General features: G+C 36.1%; 1 protein-coding gene across 1 annotated transcript in view; it reads left to right on the top strand.

Moving 5' to 3' along the window:
- ubr3 (ubiquitin protein ligase E3 component n-recognin 3) overlaps nucleotides 1-23,298 on the top strand; it is a 58,564-nt gene that overhangs the window by 14,957 nt on the left and 20,309 nt on the right. The window contains exons 14-27 of the mRNA XM_016559116.1: nucleotides 209-337; nucleotides 580-632; nucleotides 708-841; nucleotides 1,156-1,241; nucleotides 1,797-1,938; nucleotides 2,794-2,890; nucleotides 5,741-5,882; nucleotides 6,034-6,138; nucleotides 6,944-7,120; nucleotides 12,911-13,356; nucleotides 14,424-14,512; nucleotides 20,874-21,023; nucleotides 22,420-22,553; nucleotides 23,156-23,266. Coding sequence (XP_016414602.1) covers nucleotides 209-337; nucleotides 580-632; nucleotides 708-841; nucleotides 1,156-1,241; nucleotides 1,797-1,938; nucleotides 2,794-2,890; nucleotides 5,741-5,882; nucleotides 6,034-6,138; nucleotides 6,944-7,120; nucleotides 12,911-13,356; nucleotides 14,424-14,512; nucleotides 20,874-21,023; nucleotides 22,420-22,553; nucleotides 23,156-23,266 — 1,995 coding nt within the window. The remainder of the gene's footprint in view (nucleotides 1-208; nucleotides 338-579; nucleotides 633-707; nucleotides 842-1,155; nucleotides 1,242-1,796; nucleotides 1,939-2,793; nucleotides 2,891-5,740; nucleotides 5,883-6,033; nucleotides 6,139-6,943; nucleotides 7,121-12,910; nucleotides 13,357-14,423; nucleotides 14,513-20,873; nucleotides 21,024-22,419; nucleotides 22,554-23,155; nucleotides 23,267-23,298) is intronic.

The following is a 23,298-nucleotide window of genomic DNA, read 5'->3' as shown; positions in this document are numbered from 1 at the left end:
CGGCCACACACAAGGCTTCATTTTGTCCATCAGTGCTTTAAACGCTGCTGAAGCAGAGGACAGCTGAAGCAGCCGTTTGTCATAAATCTTCACTGATGTCTCGCATTTCACTTCTGGCGTGTTACTTGATGTTACGATGGTAATGCTACAGTGTGTGATAAGCAGACGGGACCCATGTGTTGATCTGTGTGTGTGTGTGTGTGTGCAGGCTAGCCTGTCTGAGATCCATAGTAACATGTGGGTGAGAAATGGGCTGCAGATTAAAGGCCAGGCCATGACTTATGTCCAGTCTCACTTCTGTAACTCCATGATTGACCCGGACATCTACCTCCTGCAGGTAACATGCTGACACACTCTCTCTCCTGCTCGCTCACCTAACACTTCTGTATTGAAATAGGTCTTCATCCAGGGTCCATGATTTTTTGCCACAACAGCACATCATGTGATTACTTCAATTTAAGAAGCTGTTAGAAGACACGCATGATACAGAAATTTTCTTCAGTAGAATTTGAGCCGAAAGCCCATTGCTACTAATATTTAGCACTTTCTGAGTGTATTATTATTATTTTTGGTCTTTAGGTGTGTGCATCTAGATTGGATCCAGATTACTTCATTTCCTCAGTGTTTGAGAGGTACGACAACTTTTCTGTCTTGGATTGTGTTTTTACACTCAGCGATGGATGCTAAAAGCTTTGTGTGTGTGTCAGGTTCAAGGTGGTGGATTTGCTGACGATGGCGTCTCAGCATCAGAACGCAGTGCTGGACTCGGAGCAGGAGAGACCCATGCTGGAGGGGGCGCTGACCTTCCTGGTCATCCTGTGCAGTCTCAGAGTACACTTAGGTGCATATCTTCTCCATCTCAATAATACAGACAATATGAAGCTCAGAAATCAAATGCTATTATATGTTACTTCTAATTGGTAAATCTAAGGTTTTAGAGTGCTGAATGCGGTTACATTCACACAGTTTGGCTATAAATAAGAGCCATTAAAATTAATGGGACTCACACCTGCATTTTGAAAGTGTGTTCTATAAACGTTCTTTCGGTCTTCCACATCATACAGTGTTAGCACGCATGAGCTTGTCTCATGTGTATTGTGTGTTTAGAGATGTAGATATTAGCTCATGTCTTTCTCTATTTGTGTGTCATTGTAGGAATGTCAGATGATGAGATTTTGAGAGCGGAGATGGTGTCACAGTTGTGTATGAATGATCGTACCCACAGTTCCCTGCTAGATCTTGTATCCTTTCACCATGAAAACATGATGTACAGCTTTGATTGTTTTTGCAAGCGTTAGTACAGCTTGTCAAGTTGTCCTCGATTTTGTATCATGAGAATCAACTTCTCTTCTCCTCTCTCTTTTGGTTAAGAGCTAATTGAATTGTGAAAGAATTCCAGAAAGAACCCCAGTCCAAATAGACTGAGCACATGTGTCATAACATTATGCAGCTAGGTAAAGAAGTTGTTATTAAAGGATGTATGTACAAGCCAAAATCCTTTCCGAGAGTGCTATTGCTCATTTGTTTCTTAGAGAACACAAGTGGTTTCTAAATGGCCAGAGAAAGTGGAAAACCTTTATAAGTGGAGCTAAATAAAATGACAGTAATAAGTAATATATGACACTTTTTAAAGATGTACTATTTAAAATAATGGAAACAAACGAACAAAACATCAGAACATTCACAACCACACAGGCCTTCCTGTATAACTAATGTTTGACACTTACCACATTATTGACCTCTTTAATAATTTGATCACATTAGAGTTTGATGCTTGTCCTTGACCGTGGTTGTAGATCCCGGAGAATCCGAACCCTAAGAGCGGTGTGGTGCCAGGCAGCTGTAGTTTTGAGGAGATGCTGTCTGCTGTAGCTGATTTCAAAGCCCCGGTGTTTGAGCCTGGAGGATCCATGCAGCAGGGCATGTACACGCCTAAAGGTGACACACCTTATTGTTTTACCATTAAACTATGAGAGGCTATTTTTCTGTAAATTCATTGTTTTCGGATGTTGTGTGTGCCTCTCATTACCTCCAGATGGCAGTGTGACTCTATGACTGTAACGTTTAGGACAGAAGCAATAGCTGTGTTTGTGTTTCTCATACCTGTTATGGAACGTGACCGAACATATTTCTGTACATTTGAAATTCAGCTCTGATTGATTTTTAAGATATGGGCATTTTAGTATCTGGGGTCGGTGAGATTTTTAAAATGTTATGCAAAGAAGTCTCTGATGTCCACCAAGCCTGCATTTATTTGATCAAAATAGTTTTGTTTTTTTAAAGGTAATATTGTGAAATACTTTTACAGTTTTAAATAACACATTTGAATGTATTTTATTCCTGTGGAGTTTTCAGCATAATTGCTTCAGTCTTCAGTGGCACATGATCCATCAGAAATCATACTTTCATGCTGATTAGATAAATAAATTGTCTCTTTTTTGTTCATTTTTGACATGTATTAGTCACTGTGGTGCAAGTGTGCTGTAGTGCTAATGACATGAGTTTAGGTAACAGGAGTCAACTAAACATCAGGATATTTTCATCCGTTCCTTGGTAATCGATATTTATACAGCGTTTCAGCATTCAAACGATGAGTTTTCTACTGCTCGTTTTCTAAAACAGTATCATAGTTATATAATTATTATACAAAAAATTTACTATGTAACTGTATTGTGGTCATCAAGCTTATTGCTCAGCTCTCGCCACATGGTGGCAGGCTGAGACTGTTTCTAAAGTATTCTCCTTTTTCATAACTCACACCCTGTGTTTATTTCCTGCGTGTGTGTTTTCCAGCGGAAGTCTGGGAGAAAGAGTTTGACCCTATAATGGTGATTCTACGCACAGTGTACCGCAGAGACGTGCAGTCGGCCATGGATCGATACGCAGCATTGTGAGTCTCTGAAATCCTCCAGACCTCCTCCTCATCTCAACATTCACTTTATCATTGTTTCATCACTGTTTCACTTCATTTATCACAAAACGACATTCCTTAAGGTACAGTCTATAAAAGCATTCAAATACGGCACAGTTTATACACGCATATATTCAGTGAAGTTTGAATCATTGTAAATGTTAGGGGTAGTGACAGCACAGAGTTTTCCTGTTCCTAGATAAGGCATAAATGGACTAATGTAGGCAGTCTTAAATGAGGAAATGAGACTCTGGGAATTGTTTCATCCAGTAATGTTGGGAAACAACTGCTGTAAAACATTCAGTCTGAGGTGGAACCTCTCTGAGATGATGCTGAAACCAAACTGAGAAGAAAAAAAAAAACACTCACCTATGGAGCCCTAAAGCGCTCGATTTTGTACGCTGCTGACCTTGAGTTTGAGGGACGCTGTGTAATAGAGGGAATTTTCTTCAGGGTCACTACTTTTCTTGTTCTGAGGAAGGTGTTCATGGAGGGACTTGGACCTGAAATGGGTTTTCCCAATTAGAGTCATGTCACGGAGAATCAATACAGACTCCCTCTCCAACCACAGCCTTTACAAACATTTCCTGTTCATCTCAGCCACATGCGGATTTTCCATATGTATGGTAGTAATAAAAACACGTCAGCAGCCTAAAGTGATTCCAAAATAGGGCTGCCACTAACGACTATTTTTATTTCGATTAATCTACAGAGTAATTTATCGATTAATCTAAATGATTAATTTCCCACACACAAAAAACAACCACTATTTTACTTAAGAATATTTTATTAAACTATATTTTATTAAACCAAATGAAATCCAAATTTCTATGAATTCCTTTTTTTAAAGCAAAAGTAAAGTGCAACATAGAGTGCAAGAAGCAAGTGTCCATCTCATAGTCCAAATCACTGAAATCAAAGTTCAGTATTATAGTGTAAGAATGACAACATATCCACGTGTTCTAGTCTACTAATATTAAAATTATAATCAAAAAACACTTTTTAAAGGAGTATTTACCAGAAATGTTATTTACCAGAATTTATTTAGGAGAAAAATGTAAATGTGCAGTATTTCTGAAAAAAAAAAAAACATTTTTTTTTTGTTTTAATAAAATAAATTAATTGGAGATGCTTTTGGGAAAAAAATGAATTTGGAAATAAAACGAATTTCATAGGGCCCTATAATTATAAAAAAAAATTTTGTGGTAATAAAAATAGATGTAAGTAAACAATAGCCTTTAAAATTACTTAAAATACATATATAATAGTAATGAGGCAATAATAATTAGTTCAAATAAAGTATCAAAAGCAAGAAATCATATGGTTTTATTGAACAAAACTGTTAAAATACATAATGTATTATAAACAATAGAGCTAATGTATTTAGATCCCTTAATCCGACCCCATAACTAAATTTAACAACTACCTTACTAACTATTAATTAATAAGCAGCAAATTAGGGGTTTATGGAGGCTAAAGTCTTAGTTACTAGTGAATATGTGTTGTGAATATGTGAATAAGTGTTACCGAATAAAAAACCCAAAGGAACATGTTGGGAATGTACTGGCCAACCTTTTCCATATAATGAAAAGTGAATGAAGGCTCAGGTTTGTTCAATTCCAAATTGACAAAAGCATAATTTTTTTAAGCTATTTTTGCTTAAAACCCCTTCGGACCCTGCGTCCATTGAAATGGACATCACTTACTGCATTGTTAATTCTTATAGTATGTGTTCTTTTCAAAATCTTAAACACTAGTTCAACTATAGTGCACAAGCTCTACTTATTATGTATGGTTAAAATATGGGGATTTTTATTTTTCTTCAGTCCTGGTGTCCATTATAGTGGACATGAAAAAAATCTAATAAAAAAATGATTTGGCACAAATCTTGTTTTTTAGACTTATTTATATATTGGAGAAGAGCAAATATCAAGTGGATAAAAAAAATTGTTCAGTGAAAAAAAATCAGGTCTGAAGGGGCCCTGTCCACCTCCACAGTAGCTTTTAAAGTAAATGTTGTAATGTCATTGTAACATTTTGTTGATGTAACTGTGTTCAACTATAGTGCACAAGCTCTACTTATTATGTATGGTTAAAATATGGGGATTTTTATTTTTCTTCAGTCCTGGTGTCCATTATAGTGGACATGAAAAAAATCTAATAAAAAAATGATTTGGCACAAATCTTGTTTTTTAGACTTATTTATATATTGGAGAAGAGCAAATATCAAGTGGATAAAAAAAATTTTGTTCAGTGAAAAAAAATCAGGTCTGAAGGGCCCCTGTCCACCTCCACAGTAGCTTTTAAAGTAAATGTTGTAATGTCATTGTAACATTTTTTTGATGTAACTGTTGATGTCACTCAAAAAACACCATATTTGATTTGACAGCTACTAATGAGTGGAACGTGATCGGGCAGTAAAGCCTTACATTTGGGTCTTTTCCTCACACAGGCTATTGTATGACTACAGAAGACAGGTTGTGGACAATTTATATAATTCTTTTATGGTGCTGTCATTTTCCCGTTCCCCATTCATTAACATCATATGGAAAAGAGCAGCTAGGACAATCTGCTAAATAAATATCTCCTTTTGTATTCTATGAATCAAATGAATAAATTATGATAGAATTGACGTTTTGGTGTGAAATATTATTTTAGCATACATTTCGAATGATGTTTAATGTTGTGTTTCAGGATTACACTGAAAAAAAACTCAAAAGGATTTTTTTTTTTTTTTATAATTAGATTTTTAATTTTAGTATGGAAACTATGCTAAAGCCAGTTGCATTGTTTAATGATTGTCTAATAAGTATTTTTGCCTTTTTGTAGTTTGAAACAGTCAGGCATTCATACGGGGAACCCCTGGCCGCCCTATAAGGAGAGGACCCCTCTGCACCCCTGCTATAGAGGACTGGTGCGCCTTCTGCACTGCAAAACCCTACATATCGTCATCTTTACACTGCTTTACAAGGTGAAACTTATCTTGGAATAAAATGTGTGTGGTTTATTTTATTTTAATTTTTTTCATGTTATATGTAGATGTCTGGTTCATTTAGAAGAATTAAATGCATGGTTTTCCCAATGTCTTTTGATAACCGTTGACTGTGTTTATGTTTGTTTAGATCTGGATGGATCATCAGAACATGTCTGAACATGTGTTGTGTATGGTGCTCTACCTGATAGAACTTGGACTTGATAATCCGGTTCAGGATGATAAAGTGGAAGAAGTAAGCATTTTCCCCTAAATAAATTATTATATTATTATTTTTTAATTATTATATTATTTTTGTAAAAATACTCTATTTTTTTATTTTACAGTGACATATTACAGTAGGGTTTTTTTTATTTAGTATTTTTTATGTTATTAATACTAATAATATGTTGTGTATGGTGCTCTACCTGATAGAACTTGGACTTGATAATCCGGTTCAGGATGATAAAGTGGAAGAAGTAAGCATTTTCCCCTAAATAAATTATTATATTATTATTTTTTAATTATTATATTATTTTTGTAAAAATACTCTATTTTTTTATTTTACAGTGACATATTACAGTAGGGTTTTTTTTATTTAGTATTTTTTATGTTATTAATAATAATAATAATATTAATTATTATTATTTTATAGCCATATTGATATATAATCACAAGCTGTTAGCTAAATTACGTAGCCCTACAAACAAGCAAACCGGGAATTCTTTTTTTTTTAATCAAAATGTTTTTGATTTAAAAAAAAAAAAGTGCATCCCAAAGATCCAATCTGATTGGCTGGCTTCAGCACAACTTCCATGTGTTTCAGTTTCCCTGGAAACAAAGTAGTATCCTAACACACTCAACTCAACTACCAGACGGCAGACTGTGATTACTCTATTAGCACTTGACTAATTAAATCAGGGTTAGTCCAGTGTTAGAACAGAACACCTTCTGACTAGATTATTTGTGGCAGCGGAAAGCACAAGCTTTCCAGGATTCCAGGCTGTTGTTGTTGTTGTTTTGTCCGTCTTGCTGAGTTGTTTTTTCTCACTCTGTCGTAGGAGCCTTGTATTGAGGAGCACTGCCATGACAGCTGGTTCCCGGGCACCAGCCTGCTGTCTAACCTCCATCACGTCATCAACTTTGTGCGGGTTCGAGTGCCAGAGACGGCACCTGAGAGGGAGAGAGAACGAGAAACTCCAGCCAGCACCAGCTCTGAGAGCAGCACCTTCGGACAGGTGAGCCAGACACTCTCAGGGTCCTCTGACTCGAAGCTTTTTTTTTGGGATTGTACAAGTTGTTGTCTGTATGCTGTTGTGTTGATGACATCACTCTCATTTAGTGCTGTCAAACGATTAATCGCGATTAATAGCATCCAAAATAAAAGTGTTTGTTTACATAATATATGTGTGTGTACTGTTTATATTTATTGTGTATATATAAATACACACACATACATGTATTTTAAAAATATTTACGTGTGTGTGTATATATATATATATGTGTGTGTGTGTATAATTTATATATAAATATAAATATTTTATATATAAACTAAACATATTTTTCTTAAATGTACACATGCATGAGTGTGTATGTATATATACATAATAAACATACACAGTACACACACATATATTATGTAAACAAACACTTTTATTTGGGATGCGATTAATCACGATTAATCGTTTGACAGCACTACTCTGATTTCACAGAGTTCCAGAAGGCTGACAGGAAATTGGAGAGAGGTAGAGGGATTTGGGAATGATTTTAAAGTGATGTGAAATTATTTCTGGAGTTCTGTTTTGGATCGTTTGAATTAGGATGACTGCGCTCGTTTTGTTTTGTAGACATTCTTTTGAAATATTCATAGACCTGTTGCTCATTTCTTGTCATTAACATTTCCAATAATTATACTGACACAAGTAAGTGGGTCTGTGACAAATAAGCTTGTGTGAGATTATGAAAACGGGAAGAAAATGTATAGCTTAAAATGAATAGTCAAAGAAATGTGATCTTGTATTCTTGATGTCTTCTAACATTTGCAAAAACATTTATATTAATTGAAAAAAATTCAAGTGGTGTAAACAAGTAACAATTACATTGACAACTTCAATACACACGAGTGTGAACATCTGATGATGGATGATGTTGTTAAACATTTTTTAAGGTAACTCATTTTTCATTTGATTAAAAATCATGATATTTTTAGTAATGAATATTACAATTGTTGTGAGGATCAAAAGCATAAAATATTAATATTTTAAGACATGACTGCTTCACTACTTTTGTGAAAATTAAAAAAATATTTATGTTTTGCCAAGTAACTAGGTTAATATATGTACACTACCGTTCAAAAGTTAAGATTTTTAATATTTCTTAATGTGTCTCTTATGCTCATCAAGGCTGCATTTATTTGATCAAAAATACAGAAAAAAATCTGTAATACTGTGCACTATAAAATAAAAATCCTGTTGTTTTTACAAACAAAAACAACAAAAACAAAAAATCCTGGCTGTACAATAAAAAAATACAATAAAAATGTAAACATGTTTACAGAACAACCTGTAAATTTCACAGTATAAAACTGTAATTTACAAACAAGAAAATTGCTATTTAAATCTGCAAATCCAACAATGCACACTGCTACAAAAATATATTTTGTACCTTTAACATATTCTGACAACCACCATAATAATGCAGGTGGTAAAAGAGGAAGAACATGAAGAATCGTGAAAAAGTTTCCACGAGCTGAATTATACTAGTATACAGAAGGTGCAGTCATTCACGCAAACACAAAACACCATTGTGGCAACACACACGGCACTAAAATAATGCAATAAACATTCTTTAAACAACAGAAGATGTAGCAAAAAACCCAAATGTGCAGAACTGATAACAAAACCTATTAAGAAACATAATTATTTAAACACAATACTTTCAAATGTGAAGTGTCACACAGGAAATTGTGGGAATATCAGTTTATAGTTTTTCCACTGTAAATTATACTTAGATTTGCCTTTTTTTACTGTTTAAAAACTGTACATTTAACAGTATTTTACTGTAAAATTACATGAAATGTCCAGTTAGATCAGTTTTTCCCTGTATGTTGTACGGGAACTTACTGTTAACCTATTAAGTTTTTTTTTTTTCTTCCAGTATTCTCTGATGAATGAGTCTTGTGTAGATTTTACGTAACATATCGCAAATGTGTTCTATAAAGAGGTTTATTCAAGTCTTCAGTTCTCAGAAGAAATTGCGCACAGAATTTCAGAGATGAACTATTAGACCCAGACACACAAAATGAGTATCATGCCATTGAACAAATTACAAATAAGTGCACAGGAAATAGAGCACTGGTCATGATGTACCTTGTGGTACTTTTAGTTTTCTGTGTGTGTGTGTGTGTGTGTGTGTGTGTGTGTGTGTGTGTGTTTTTCATCTGTGCATTGATCTGTCCAGTTTTCTCCTGCTTGGTTTGTTTGACGTGTTCACAGTATGTTCTAGCTAGAGATGAGTGTGATGAGAGGAAGTTTGCTTTAACCGCATGCGTTTCTAGTGATGTATAGTGATATAATGAGTCTTGAGCCCAGCGGTCAGCGGTTCACTGCACATCATTAAATATTCATCCACTTCAGTGAGATCAGCATGCTAATTAAACACACTATGAACAACTGACACGTTCCATAAGGGTTAGTTCTCCGTATGTGCAAAGGAATTATCTTTTATCATATTGATTCAAAAATATGTTCTTCCAGTCATTGGTCAGAAATGTCATGAATGCATTTAAACTAGACTAAAGCAGATCTATTTTTCTGACCAATGTCGGGTCTAACCTTCAGCTTCACCTCTGTGTATTTCACTCGGAGTTTGAAGTCCTCTGTGATCTTCTTTCCTGTCCTTCTGTTTCCCCCGTTGGGCAGCAAATGTCACTTGCCTAATAACTGTTTCTTATGAGACACTTCCACTGGGGCTGCTTACTGGTTCAGAAAGCCGAATCCGAGTCTAGAGTGTAATAGTTTAAATCTCTGAATACTAAGGAGTGGTGACTCTGCAGTTTCTTTAAAGAGATAGTTCACCCAAAAATGAAAATTACCCCATAATTTACTCACCCTCAAGCCATCCTAGGTGTATATGACTTTCTTCTTTCCTATGAATACAATCAGAGTTATATTAAAAATATCCTTGCTCTTCCAAGCTTTATAATGGCAGTGAGTGGGTGATCAGTCCAATGTCATTAGTCATTAGTCCAATAAAGTGCGTCCATCCATAATAAAAAGTGCCTCACACGGCTCCGGGGGAGTGAATAAAGGCCTCCTGAAGCGAATCAATGCGTTTTTGTAAGAAAAATATCCATATTTAAAACTTTATAAACCGTCATCTCTAGCTTCCGCTAACTGTCGTATGCGCGTTCATTCTGGCGGATGACGTAGGCGTAGCGTAATGTCCGGTGAGAAGTGACAAATGCGGAAGCGCAGCAGAGAGAGCAAAACAAAACGTCGGTCACGAATTAGAAGTACAAAACAAGGATTTGTAAAGAAAAATATCAGAGGATTTCGATATAAGCCAAGAAGAGACTTATTTTCCTTTGCTAAAGTAAGGAAACTTTGCTCCTGTAAACAAACGTTGGTTTTCGCGAGACTAGCATATTTTCACAGGCGCTTGCGCTACGTCATCCGGCGGAATGAACGCGCGTACGACAGTTAGCGGAAGCTAGAGATTACGGTTTATAAAGTTTTAAATATGGATATTTTTCTTACAAAATGCATTGATTCGCTTCAGGAGGCCTTTATTCACTCCCCCGGAGCCGTGTGAGGCACTTTTTATGATCGATGGATGCGCTTTTTTGGACTTCTTTTGGAATATTGACAAAAAAAACACCCATTCACTGCCATTATAAAGCTTGGAAGAGCCAGGGCAATTTTTAATATAACTCTGATTGGATTCATCTGAAAGAAGAAAGTCATAATAACCTAGGATGGCTTAGGGTGAGTAAATTATGTGGTAATTTTCATTTTTGGGTGAACTATCCCTTTAAATTAATACAGCAAAAATCCATATCCTAAAGATGGCAAACGGGAAGTGAGGCTGTATATCGACAACATTTTTATGTGTTATAAACAATTTTGTATCATTGCTACACTGTAAAAAATAAAATAAAATAAAATTGACCTAACTCAAAAAACAAAAATAAGGCTACCTATCGCAGTCAACCTAGGTTAACTTAATTAGCAACTGACAACTTAACAACTTCAGTTCATGTAATGAATAAAAGGCAGTCTATTGAATTTTAAAAGATCTGCCACATCAACTAAAGATTATTTACCATTTTGAAATGCTAATCCTCTTTAGCAATTCTTTCTTTTATATGAAATGAAATATGAACTCTGATCCATATGACAGCTAACTGACAGTGACAGCAGCATAAATTAAAGGAGTCATATGATGCGATTTCAAGTTTTCCTTTCTCTTTGGAGTGTTACAAGCTGTTCGTGAATAGATAAGATCCCTAAAGTTGCAAAAACTAAAGTCTCAAACCCAAAGAGATATTCTTTATCAAAGTTAAGACTTGTCCACGCCCCCCTAAAACCTCTCGTTTAAACACGCCCCCGCATGTCTACGTCACTGTGTGGGAAGATTTGCATAACACCGCCCAAACGTTCACTCAAAGAAAGAAGGTATAACTTTGATTCTCGCTGTAGTATTGTTGCCGCCGCCGTCATGTCGTGGAGACGCTGTGTGTTTCGTTGTGAAAGCGAAACTACTTTGTTTGGTCTTCCAAAAGAGGACACGACTACAAGTCAGTGGTTAAGTTGTATTTACAACACTGTTCCAGAACAGTTCAACCCAAATATTCAGATGTGTGCAGCGCATTTTATGGAGGACTGTTTTCTGATCCTGGTAGAGTAGACTACAATGCCGGCTGTTCTGACTCACAGACTGTAGTAAGTACGTTTTCATTTAAAGGATTTGCCACTGATGATTCAAACGCGAGTTTTGGGCAGTGTAGAGTAGAGTTTGTAGTTTGTCATTTCTCCGATCACAAATGCAGACATGGTTTTATGTTTACACGGCGCGGTGCAACGCAACGCGTAAAAAGACAGTATAAATCATTATAATCCGTAATTATGTCCCCACTGGATGCAACAAATGCCTGGTTTGTAATGGGTTTTAATGTTTTTGTCTCGTCGCTTCGGCCAGACAGGGCATCTCAGTATGGTGAGGGGCGTAACATTTCCGTCACACGCTTGAGGTATTCAGCCAATCACAACGCACTGGATAGCTGGCCAATCAGAGCACACCGCGCTTTTCAGACCGATGATTTTGTAAAAATCGACGCGTTTCAGAAAGGCGGGGCATAGAGGAGAAACAATAATGTACTGTATGTGGAAAATATATTTGTTTTAATATTCTTTTTTTAAATTAAAGTTAATACAACCTAATAATTAGTTTTTTTTTAACCTTAAACCGCATAAACACATTTCATTACAACAAATACACAAAATATACACAATTCTTTTTAGCAGCATCATATGACCCCTTTAAGCCAGTAAAATGTAAAACAATGATAATATTTTAATAATAATTACCACAAAATGTTTTCAAGCTACAATGCATGCTGGGAACTTGCACAGTATTGTTCAACATAAAATAAGCAAATATCAGTGTTTATCTTGACTAACTTTTTAAAATCTAGTTATTATTATTACTACACATTCTGATCATTACTATTAATAAATTTTTACTACTAATAATAATGATTAAACTATTTATTAAATATATTTTATCACGTTGCACTTAACACCCTTTTATAAAAGTACTTGGCTCTTTAAAGACCATGTGTTACAATGATTTAACAACCGAACTCAACCTCGAGTGGGTTATTGCTTTTATAATAGCATGTGAATTACTTGCTGTGAGTGTCAATGACTGTGTAGCAGTGATTGTGCTGTTGGTGTGCTTGGAGACATATAGCTGCAAGCGGCTTTTTCATTCTGCCTGCTTATTCTCCGTCTGTGGTCTCTCCTCAGAACCTGCGTGAGGCTCAGGTCTTCAGTCTAGTGGCAGAGCGCAGAAGGAAGTTCCAGGAGATCATAAACCGCAGTAACCATGAGGCCAGTCAGGCGGTGCGGCCCAAGTCCTCATCCTCTCGCTGGCTGCCGCCCGGCTCGCCTCCGCAGCTGGTGACTGAGATCCTGGAGATCCGTGAGAGTATGCTGTCTCTCCTGGTCAAGCTGCACCAGAAACTGTCTGCCAAGCAGGACTCTCTGTCTCTGAGCTGGTTGGCCGAGGTGGATCCGGCCCATCATGCGCACGGAGATGGGTTAACGGCTATCGAGAGGATCCTGGCCAAAGCTGCCACCCGTAGCCGGCACAGCAAGAGGTGCCTCCAGGAAATCTGCGGGAAAGTGTGTCCATCCATACCGCTCAAGAAGAACAGTCCTGGAGATAAGAAGAGTATGGACAAGGAAGAGAGGTGTGTGTGTTCCCTGTTTCATTTGCACCCTTTCTCAGAGCCCTAGCATGAATTAAACATGCTCTTTTATGTTTGCGTAGTATATCAATGTCTGATTTGAAAAAATATGGCTTTCTGCCAGATTCATGAGCTGTTATGAAGTCTGTATATTTCTTTCTTCAATGCTCTGTATTGGTGATATAACGAGTAATAAACTGACCGTTAGCATCTCTGATTATGGGCTGAGTCTTAATGTCTTGAGTGAGTGAATCATTCAGTCATTCAATCAAATGATTTGTTCAAACAGCTGATTGATGTGTGATTGATTTTTTATGAATGGGTCACTCAGTCATTGGCTCACTCGATTTGTGTTGCACTGAAAGGCCCAGCAGTTCTGCTGTGGTTTGTTTGGAAATATTTTATTTGGTTAAATTGAGCAAAAATTTATAATACTGATAATATTGTGTCTAACTTTTTGTTTATTGAACTATTTTATAAAATCAATATCACATTAGAATTTATAATACTGATAATATTGTGTCTAACTTTTTTTTTTTTTTTTTTTTTTATAAAATCAATATCACATTAGTCGATGTCCTGTATCATAAGCATCAGCAACTGTAAGATAACAAACAGGTCTGGTACATTAAATGCTTTAATAATTTAAAAAAAAATTTCCATAATTAATAGCGCCCAATTAATGCGTTAATTCTGCAGCCCTAATATTTGTATTTATATATATGTTTATCTCCATCTTATTGGGTAACGTGGAAATATTATGAAAGAACAAGAAATGAAAATAATTATATACTGACCAGAATTTCAGTTGGTGTGCCTCTAACTAATGAGCATTTCCAATGGACTCAATGATTGTCTGAGGACGAGTATATGCCAGTCTTCAAAATCTGATTTGGTAAATGATGATCAAATAAGTCCTTCAAACAGTCATCAGATGTAGTCGGATTATCTTAACGTCAGCATTTCAACCCCATCTGATTCTTAACCCATCATTCATAGCCTTAGAAAATGGACATTTCATAATTAACGGTTAATAATGATGCATATGATTTCTGTTTTGACATCTGCAGGCGTCAAAGGGCCAGAGAGAGACAGCAGAAGCTGCTGGCAGAGTTTGCCTCCAGGCAGAAGAGCTTCATGGAGACTGCCATGGATGTTGGTGAGCTAGCACATGAGTTGAAGTTCATTGCTGACCTTTATGAAGCACATCTGATGAGTCTCTCCAGTGGTTAATTAGTAGATAAGTTTCATGTCTATTTGACTGATTTTCATACTGATGTCTATCTGATCTAAAGACACAGAATACATTTTTAATCGGTGTGTGTTTCCACCTTATCTTTGAGTCTGTCTGTGGCTGTTGTTCTGTATGTATCTGGCATGTGCAAAACCCGGCCCAGACGTGGGGGGGCATTTATGAGATTCGTTCTTGCATTGAAAAATAGCTAAGGAATATAACTGACTGCAGAAATCTTGGGAAACATTTTTTAAATGTGGAATTTAGAATTTTGGATAAAGTTAGTCTGTTTAAATAAATCAAAATTGTTAATTAAAATAGCTCATACAGAAAGCGCTGCATATGAATACATTATGGTATTGGTTTGATATTTCAAGAACATTAAGGAATGTTATTGTAGCTATTTAGATAAAATTCTGGTTTTAATCATGCGCTCTTCAATTTAGTATTCTTAACAGTTTACAGTCCATTACATAGTTTAGAGGACGTGGTAAACTTGCAGAAGTCCTTGAAGGCTGAAGCTGTGGGCTGTAATCTTACTCTCTGAGGGAAGGTGACTCAAATTGCCTCTGTTCTGCCCTTCACACTCCCTCGGGCCTTTTTAGCAGAACCGTGTATGTGTGTGTGATCCTCAGGGGCCGTATTGGTGTGCTTCAGGGCTATTCTGCTGTGTGCTGGTCACCGAGATCAAGAGAGAATGACACTGTGTTTAAGACATGAGTGATGAAGTTTTAATATAAACCTTACTGTAATATCTCAGTACAGTCAGCATTATATTCTACATATACATATATATATGTATATATATATATATATATATATATGTATATATATATATGTATATGTATATATATGTGTGTGTGTTTTCACAACAGCCTCTTTCTAGATTAAAGCCACTAGGGATAGATTGTCGAAATTTGCCAGTAGTTTGGTACTAAGTCGATAGTAAAATATTAAGCAAATGCAACAATACCAGTATCGGTAGTACTACCAAGCATTTCTGTTTGAAAAGGACTTGTGTGTTAAAGAAAATTATAGAGCATTGCAGTTATTTTTGTATTTCATGTTTAGAGCAGTGGTGGTGCACCAAAATAATTTTTTTACCAAAACACTGAAACTGGAATTAAAGTTTGCATTTGGCCGAAACTGAAAATAAAGTTTATTTAATCAATCACATTTAAAGTCAGCATGAAACGGAAGTTGAGATTGTCCTTTTTTTCCTATTGTGACGTATATCCGAGTGAAACGGCTACTGAAATGAGAAAAAATGCAGGGTGGGGCTTGATTTCATCCTTCGGGAATTGATTGGATCGTTGGAAGTTGGGCGTTGCTAACAAAATGAAGGCAGAAACGAGACTGACCCCGATAGTCCCGCCCTCACGTCACAGCACATGACAGGAAGAGAAGAGAAGTCGTTTCGAGGAGGGAGGGAAGGTTAACGTATTTGATTAAAGATTATGAGGCCACATTAATTAAAAAAAAAATGTATGAAGTGCACAGATAAATATTTATAATAAAAACTACAATATTACATTTAAAAATAAGAATTGTAAATTTTGATTTCATGGCAACTTTAAATTAGTCAAGACTCAAATAAAATGGAGTGGTAACTCCATTTGTTAACATTAGTTAACTACATTAGTAAACATGAACTAAGAATGAACAATACTTCTACAGCATTTATTAATCTTAGTTCATGTTAATTTCAGTATTTACTAATGCATTATTAAAAAATAGAAGTTGTGTTTGTTAACATTAGTTAATGCACTGTGATTTAACATGAACTACTGTATTTTCATTAACATTAACAAAGATTAATAAATACTGTAATACATGTATTGTTCATTGTTTATGTTAGTTAATACATTAACTAATGGAACCTTAATGTAAAGTGTTACAAACGGAGTTAAAATGTAAAAAATACAAATAAGGCAGTTTTAAAGGGTTAGTTCACCCAAAAATGAAAATGCTGTCATTAATTACTCACCCTCGTGTTGTTTCAAACCCGTAAAACCTTCGTTCATCTTCGGAACACAAATTAAGATATTTTTGATGGACGAATTGTTGAATAAAGTCTTTTTTTTTTCTTTTGCACACAAAACGTATTCTCGTAGCTTCGTAAAATTACGGTTGAACCCCTGATGTCACATGGATTATTTTACAGATCTCCTTGCTACGTTTCTGGACTTGGGAACATTTCAGTTGCGTTGCTGTCTATGCAGGGTCAGACAGCTCTCAGATTCCATCAAAAATATCTTAATTTGTGTTCCGAAGATGAACGAAGGTCTTACGGGTGTGAAACGACATAAGGGTGAGTAATTAATGACAGAATTTTCATTTTTGTGTGAACTATCCCTTTAATATCAACTTCTAAATGATATAATTATGTTTCTACCCCAGTTCGTTGTTTTCATGACAAATGTATTCAAACGTAACATGTTTACAAGCTCTTTTATTGACGTCTTTCTGCAGTTGAAGCACTGATTGAGTGATAACATAAAAACTATACATTTCAGTAAGTTGTACTGATGCTCATTAATGTTTATTTCATTCGATAACTAGTAGTAAAGAGGAAGACATGATCGGTTATGTAGCGAATCAGCTCATGGGGAAATATGAATAATTAATCATAACTAGTTATAATTAATTATAAATATTTAGATCCGCTGTAGATATTTACTTGACCTCTCAGGGTCAATGTCGTGGTTGCCATGGTAACCAGTGTCCTGGGCCTCGTTCACAGACATCTTGGCACCCAGTATGTTTATTGGATGAGGGGTCTGTGAATGTTTGTTAATCTAATGAATAATTGATTTGTTAAATCAAATGAAAAATGGTGTGTCTGATTGGTCCAGACGCTACAGTTATGTGCTTTGCACTGTCACTTGAACTGAGTGATCTGTCACACCACATTAAAGCGTGTCAAAGTAATTTTGCGATCATATTGCGATTATTGGAAGGCAGGAGTGCTACAAAAAATGTTTTGTTAAGTTTTGGTCACACATCAGCTGAAAACAGCATGGACTAAAAGATCCAGCTTGGGATTTAAGAATAGATATTGTTTCATCTGAATGAAGGTGGATTGAAAACGAGAACTTGATATTGCCAGCCCAGCCCTAGCATCCACACAGCTGACATGTTTAGCTGTTGTCGTTTATCCATTTTGTGTGCATGAAATAGACAATGACATTGGAGAAACGCTAATTAAATTTCAGCCCTCTAAAAACGGTTTTGGCCGAAACTAAAAATTAATTTTCTTCTGAATATTTCCGTTTGCCGAAATTTCAGAACATCGCTACAGAGCAGTGTTATCTGAATAGGGATCATATCTAATCTGTTTAGATAACCGGTATTTGTCTTTGCTTCCCAGAAGTCAACAGCAAATGCTCAAAGTGACGTTGAGATTTGGTTGAAATATTAGCTTCAGACGCCCATGGCTGATGTCCCCGCTGACATTGAGCGGTGTCTGTATTATAGATGTGTAGATGCATCCGTTTGTCAGAATAAAACATTCTCTTGAGCTCTGATGTACAGGCTCCATTTGTTTTCCAGATTTGAATCAAAGGTCACTTTGGACATGGATATTTGCACTGGAATTCTAATGAGATAAATTGGGCCAGCATTTGGAGCATCTGTGCATATGGTAATGCATCTCAGAGCAGTACTGGATGCCTTACTGCAGGGATAAGAACAGAGACAGGTGTTTACAGAGGGATTTGAGTTTCAATCAATGCCTGATCAGAAATCAAATCCGCTCAATACAGTCTTAATTAAAGAGAACTTAAGTGCCCATAATATAGTCTCACATAGCCAATACCTTTCTTTGTGGTCTACATAAAGTGTGACTTTAAAGTCAACTTTGAATCTTATTTTAAACAAGAACCGCAAAATATCTGGGGAGATGAAACTTTCATTCGCTCGCAAAACATTTGTTTTGGATATATGATTTGAGAGGAAAAAATATATATTTCAGTGTTTTTACGAGTGAACCCAGTTTCTCAGGGAAACAGAAAAGCATTAATATAGATTTTTTTTTTTCTCCTATCTTTTATTTATTTTGTTAGTTTGTTTATTTATTTATATTCATTTGTTCATTCATTCATTTGTTTATTTTTGGTTGCAGAAAATGATAATTACCCATTAACAATTTGACATTTATTATTAGATTCAGATGCACTTTTTTTTGCCACCCCCAGCAAATTAAGATCCTTTTTTTTTTCTTGAAATTAAGCTCTTTTTATAATTTTGGGTTTCTCTAATAGTGCGTTGGATAATAATTCAGTGTCCTAAATCTCTTAAAGCTCACACATTGCTTTGCAAACATCTCAGTGTGTTAATTAAGCTGTATTTGCTGCTTAATTGCTGTGTGTTAATTACTTTATTTGTTGGTAATCTAGTGGTCTGCTTCATTAATCTCATTTACTGTGTAATAAGAGCTTGACTGGCAGACCTCTATATTAACGCTTGAGTTTGAACTGTGAACCTTGTGTATGTTTGTGTGTTTTTGATGAACAAGTGCTTCTGGATAAAAACAGGTAGATGGAAGGAAATTATGATTGAAATCAACAAAAAGTAGTTTCGCCATCATGGTATTTGAGATTTTGACCTGTTTTACGGTGTATAAAGGTCATGAATTGTCCGCATATGAAGACTAGTTGTCAAAGTATCTCTCGTATTGTAGTGTTGAGTTAGGACGGGTGTGTTGGAGGGCAGCAGTACCAGGTAGGGCGCCTCAGGCAAACACTGTCACATTAACTTTCCAACACAAATGTTTCATTTCCCCATAGACTTCTCTGTCTCTGTCTCTGCACCTTAAGCTATAAATCAATCCAAAGACACGCTGACATTTACAAAGCCTCTATTTGCTCTGAAATCGAACATGTTCTTTAACATTTAGGAGTGATTTAGAAGAGGTAATTAATCCCTAGGAATATGTCAGACGGGAATAGCAGATATCGACAGTGTTTGTTACTGGGGATGCTACTTTTAAAGCAATGGAAAATATATTACATTTTGGACTACTCATTATGATAAGTAACTCAATGCAATGCGTCCCTAATTTTTTACTCTTGTGTTGACTGAGAATATCTATGCTCTAGAGTGGAAGCCAGTGTATGTCGTGTGTGTGTGTGTGTTTAAATAGCACTGGAAGTGCTTTTTTCTGTGGTCAGATGTTGTTGACACGATTGAGCCCGGGAAGTCACCTGTAGGAGGATAAAAAAGAAAAAAGCAAGAGATGCAAATACAGCAGATGTTGTATAGCCATATATGATATAATCACAAAGTTTTAGGTACATGAACAGTTTTAGGATACTGTGTTTAGATACTGACCTTCACATATAGCAGAATATTCTGCTCATTTCGCACATGCCGTATAAAAACAGGGTTCACACTACATTAGCTCTGTTGTTACTGCTTTTAATGCATGACCGCCTGGACCTCCATTAACTGTTTGTTAATTTAACCAGGAGAGGGCAAAAACGTAATTCAGATCCACATTATATAACTAATTAAATTTTGCCAATCTACTGCACTCATAATTATTGTTCATTCATTGGATTTTTACCCCATATTCTCATACACTTGACTTATACTTGGCTCCTCTCTGCATTTTGTTTTTGTGGAAAAAAAACCGAACCCTTACAAAAAAGTACTGTGATGGGACCATGGTGCAGTGGGATGCAATGGTAATGAATGGTAGCCATATTATTGTACAAAATACAGTATCTAGAATTTCATTTTTTTTTTTTTTTTTTTCTTCTGAGCTTCAAACTGTGCCAGACTCTAAAATTCTGGTGAGCAGTCAATGTCTACACAACTTAAACTGAATGTTATTGACCACCTAGGGAAAGTATCCCTCATGGTCGATCCAAATTGATCTTCATCTGTGCTTTAAAATCTAGTGAATTGTCTTATCTACTGATCTGTTTTTTTCAATACTCTTCACGAATGAAATGGAATAATTTATAATCAACATTTCTCTCAACTCAAATTTTTTTTTGGGTTAGAACTTTTTGCAGCGCATTTTGGGATTGCCTCTTGTGTGAGGGATACACAGAATTTGCTCAATACAAAGTATCTTGAAATTTTGCTACCTGTATTTTGGAACAGTTTTCATTACTTTGGTGCCTTAAAATGTTGTACAGTAATTGTGGGTAGCTCACTAGGTTGTGGAAACAAAGCCCTTTTATTTGAAGGGAAATTTTGTGATCTACCAGTCTATAATTCTGTGCTCTATAATTCTTTGTATTTGTTATCTGACTGTTGTTTGATTTGTGTTTAATAGAGTCAACTGAAACCGATGCAGTGATGGACATGGGCTCGGCAGAACCTCTGGACTCAGAGGTTCTATATGACTGTGTGATCTGTGGCCAGAGCGGCCCGTCTACTGAAGACAGACCCACAGGACTGGTGGTACTGCTGCAGGCTTCATCAGGTATCACACACCTGCTCTCACAAGTTCAGCATTTACATTAGCAATGTATTAGTGTCTGTTTCAACAGTGGTCAGTATTAGTGTCTTTTGTGTTTATGGAAACACATCCAAATGTTTTATTCATCAATGCACCGAATGCACAATGCAATATATAGTCTTACTTGGGACTTTAGTCTGCATGGCTATGATTAGCAATTTTGTTGTGTTGCGTTATTTGGCCTGGTGGGGAATATACAGCTTGAACATGAGAGGTCCAAGGATTGAGCCCTGAGGGACTCCACGTTATGGAGGTCCAATCAGTTTTGTGGTTGCCTGTGTTACCATACTGTTGCTTGCTTTCAAAATGTCTTCCAAGCAGACACTGTATTTAAAGTCGTGATGCATAAGTCACTAAAGAGAAGTTTGCTATTTGTATCAGAAAGTCCAGTTTGACATTTTAAAGAAATGTTGGCAACTTTGAACAAGGTTCTTCAAAAAATGAAAATGCTGTCACAATTGTCTCATCCCAAACCAAAAATGCATGTACATTTGCATTTATTTGTATAGGGCTTTTCACAACATATAGTTTCAAAGCAGCACAGTATATTAAATGCAATGCGTCCCAATTTTTATTTTTTTTACTCTTATGTTGACTGAGAATATCTATACTCTAGAGTGGAAGGTGGAAGTCAGTGTTTGTGTGTGTGTGTGTTTGTGTTTAAATAACACTGGAAGTGCTTTTTTCTGTGGTCAGATGTTGTTGACGTACGATTGAGCCCGGGAAGTCTCCTGTAGGACAAAAAAAAAAAAAGATGCAAATATCTATTCTAAGGTCTCTAACAGCTGTAGGACAAGAGTGCAGCATTACAGCTTTCCATCTGCAGGTAACAGATTGTAGTGGACGTGGTCCAGATCACTGGAGCTCTTTAACTCTACATTAACCCACCCATGACTTTAAATTCGCCCACTTTACACTACTTGATTTTAACAACGGTGTTTCAGTTGCTTCATTTATCAAGCATTGTGACCTCTTAGCAGGTAGACTCGAAGATAGTCTTCTCCCACCCCAGTCCTGTGATAAAATTAACATTCTGTTTTATGAATAATCACTGGCCTGTGATTTGTCCGATTTGTGACTTTAGTATTTTTAATCTGGTCTGACCCTATAGAGCTGGAAAATCAGCTGTTGGAGATTTGATGGACTAACAGGCTGCTGATTTGGTCTATTTTAAATTTTTATTGCTGAGTATTCAGGATGGCGGGGTTTGGAGGCAGTGTGACGTGCGTTACAGTTTTGACTTTGACATGGTACTTCATTATAGTATGCAAATGGAGAATGCCATAAATGTGATGATGGCAGCTAATTAGCATATGATTGCCATTTCTAAAGAGTGTGTTTGTGTGTGTGTGTGTTTCAGTGTTGGGGCACCGTTGTCGTAGTGACACACCAAAGCGATTGCCTACTACGGATGAGGAACATATCTACCCCGAGGACACGTGTGGAGCGACCCATGATGTTAGGCTGTCCCTTATGCAACGATACTTTAAAGATGTGCGTGCCATATATAAACACTCATTCACACACTTCAGTGTTGCTTTAAAAACACCTATATAACACACTAACAATGTACAACTCATTCTAAAACATTTTTTTGTTTTTTTTGTTGAGGCATATAAATACGATATGACTGCCTAAGCATTTCATACAGATACGGTTTCATTAGGGTTACACACATACTTTACTAATGCAATAACCCACAAGAGGCCAATGCATTACAGTGATGTTACCACGGTTAAGGGTTGTTAGGCACCGTGTGACACACAGTAAAATCACTGTCTTATGTGTCTTATTGCTTTTATAAAAGGAACAATTAGAATAAACAATTCTTCTACAAGGTAATGGAGCCCATTATCCCAAGTGTAGATAGTTTACAGCTGCCGCATTAATATTAAATTCAGCTGTGCCATCAAAAGTGTGCGCATATCAGCTATTTTACAGCAGCTTTGAACATTCTTATTGTACATTATTACATACATTATTATCCTCTCCTTGAAAACTAAAGCTTTAGAGTTTAATAGATATAATCAAAATCTAATGTTATCTCTTTTATTAGCTCATGAGTGAAGTTAGTTCTTCTTTTTTTCATTTCCCAGAGTTCCTGTTTGCAGTCTGTGTCTGTTGGCTGGGACGGGGGTGTGTATGTGCAGACGTGCGGCCACACCCTGCATATAGACTGTCACAAGTCCTACATGGAGTCCTTACGGGTAAGAATCCTCCAGCTCTTTATACTGAAGAC

This window comes from Sinocyclocheilus rhinocerous, unplaced genomic scaffold (genome assembly GCF_001515625.1).
Source record: "Sinocyclocheilus rhinocerous isolate Xijiao unplaced genomic scaffold, SAMN03320098_v1.1 scaffold887, whole genome shotgun sequence".
In the NCBI taxonomy this organism is placed as follows: domain Eukaryota; kingdom Metazoa; phylum Chordata; class Actinopteri; order Cypriniformes; family Cyprinidae; genus Sinocyclocheilus; species Sinocyclocheilus rhinocerous.
Note: the sequence above shows the minus strand (reverse complement) of the source record. Positions and strands in the feature narration are given on the sequence as shown.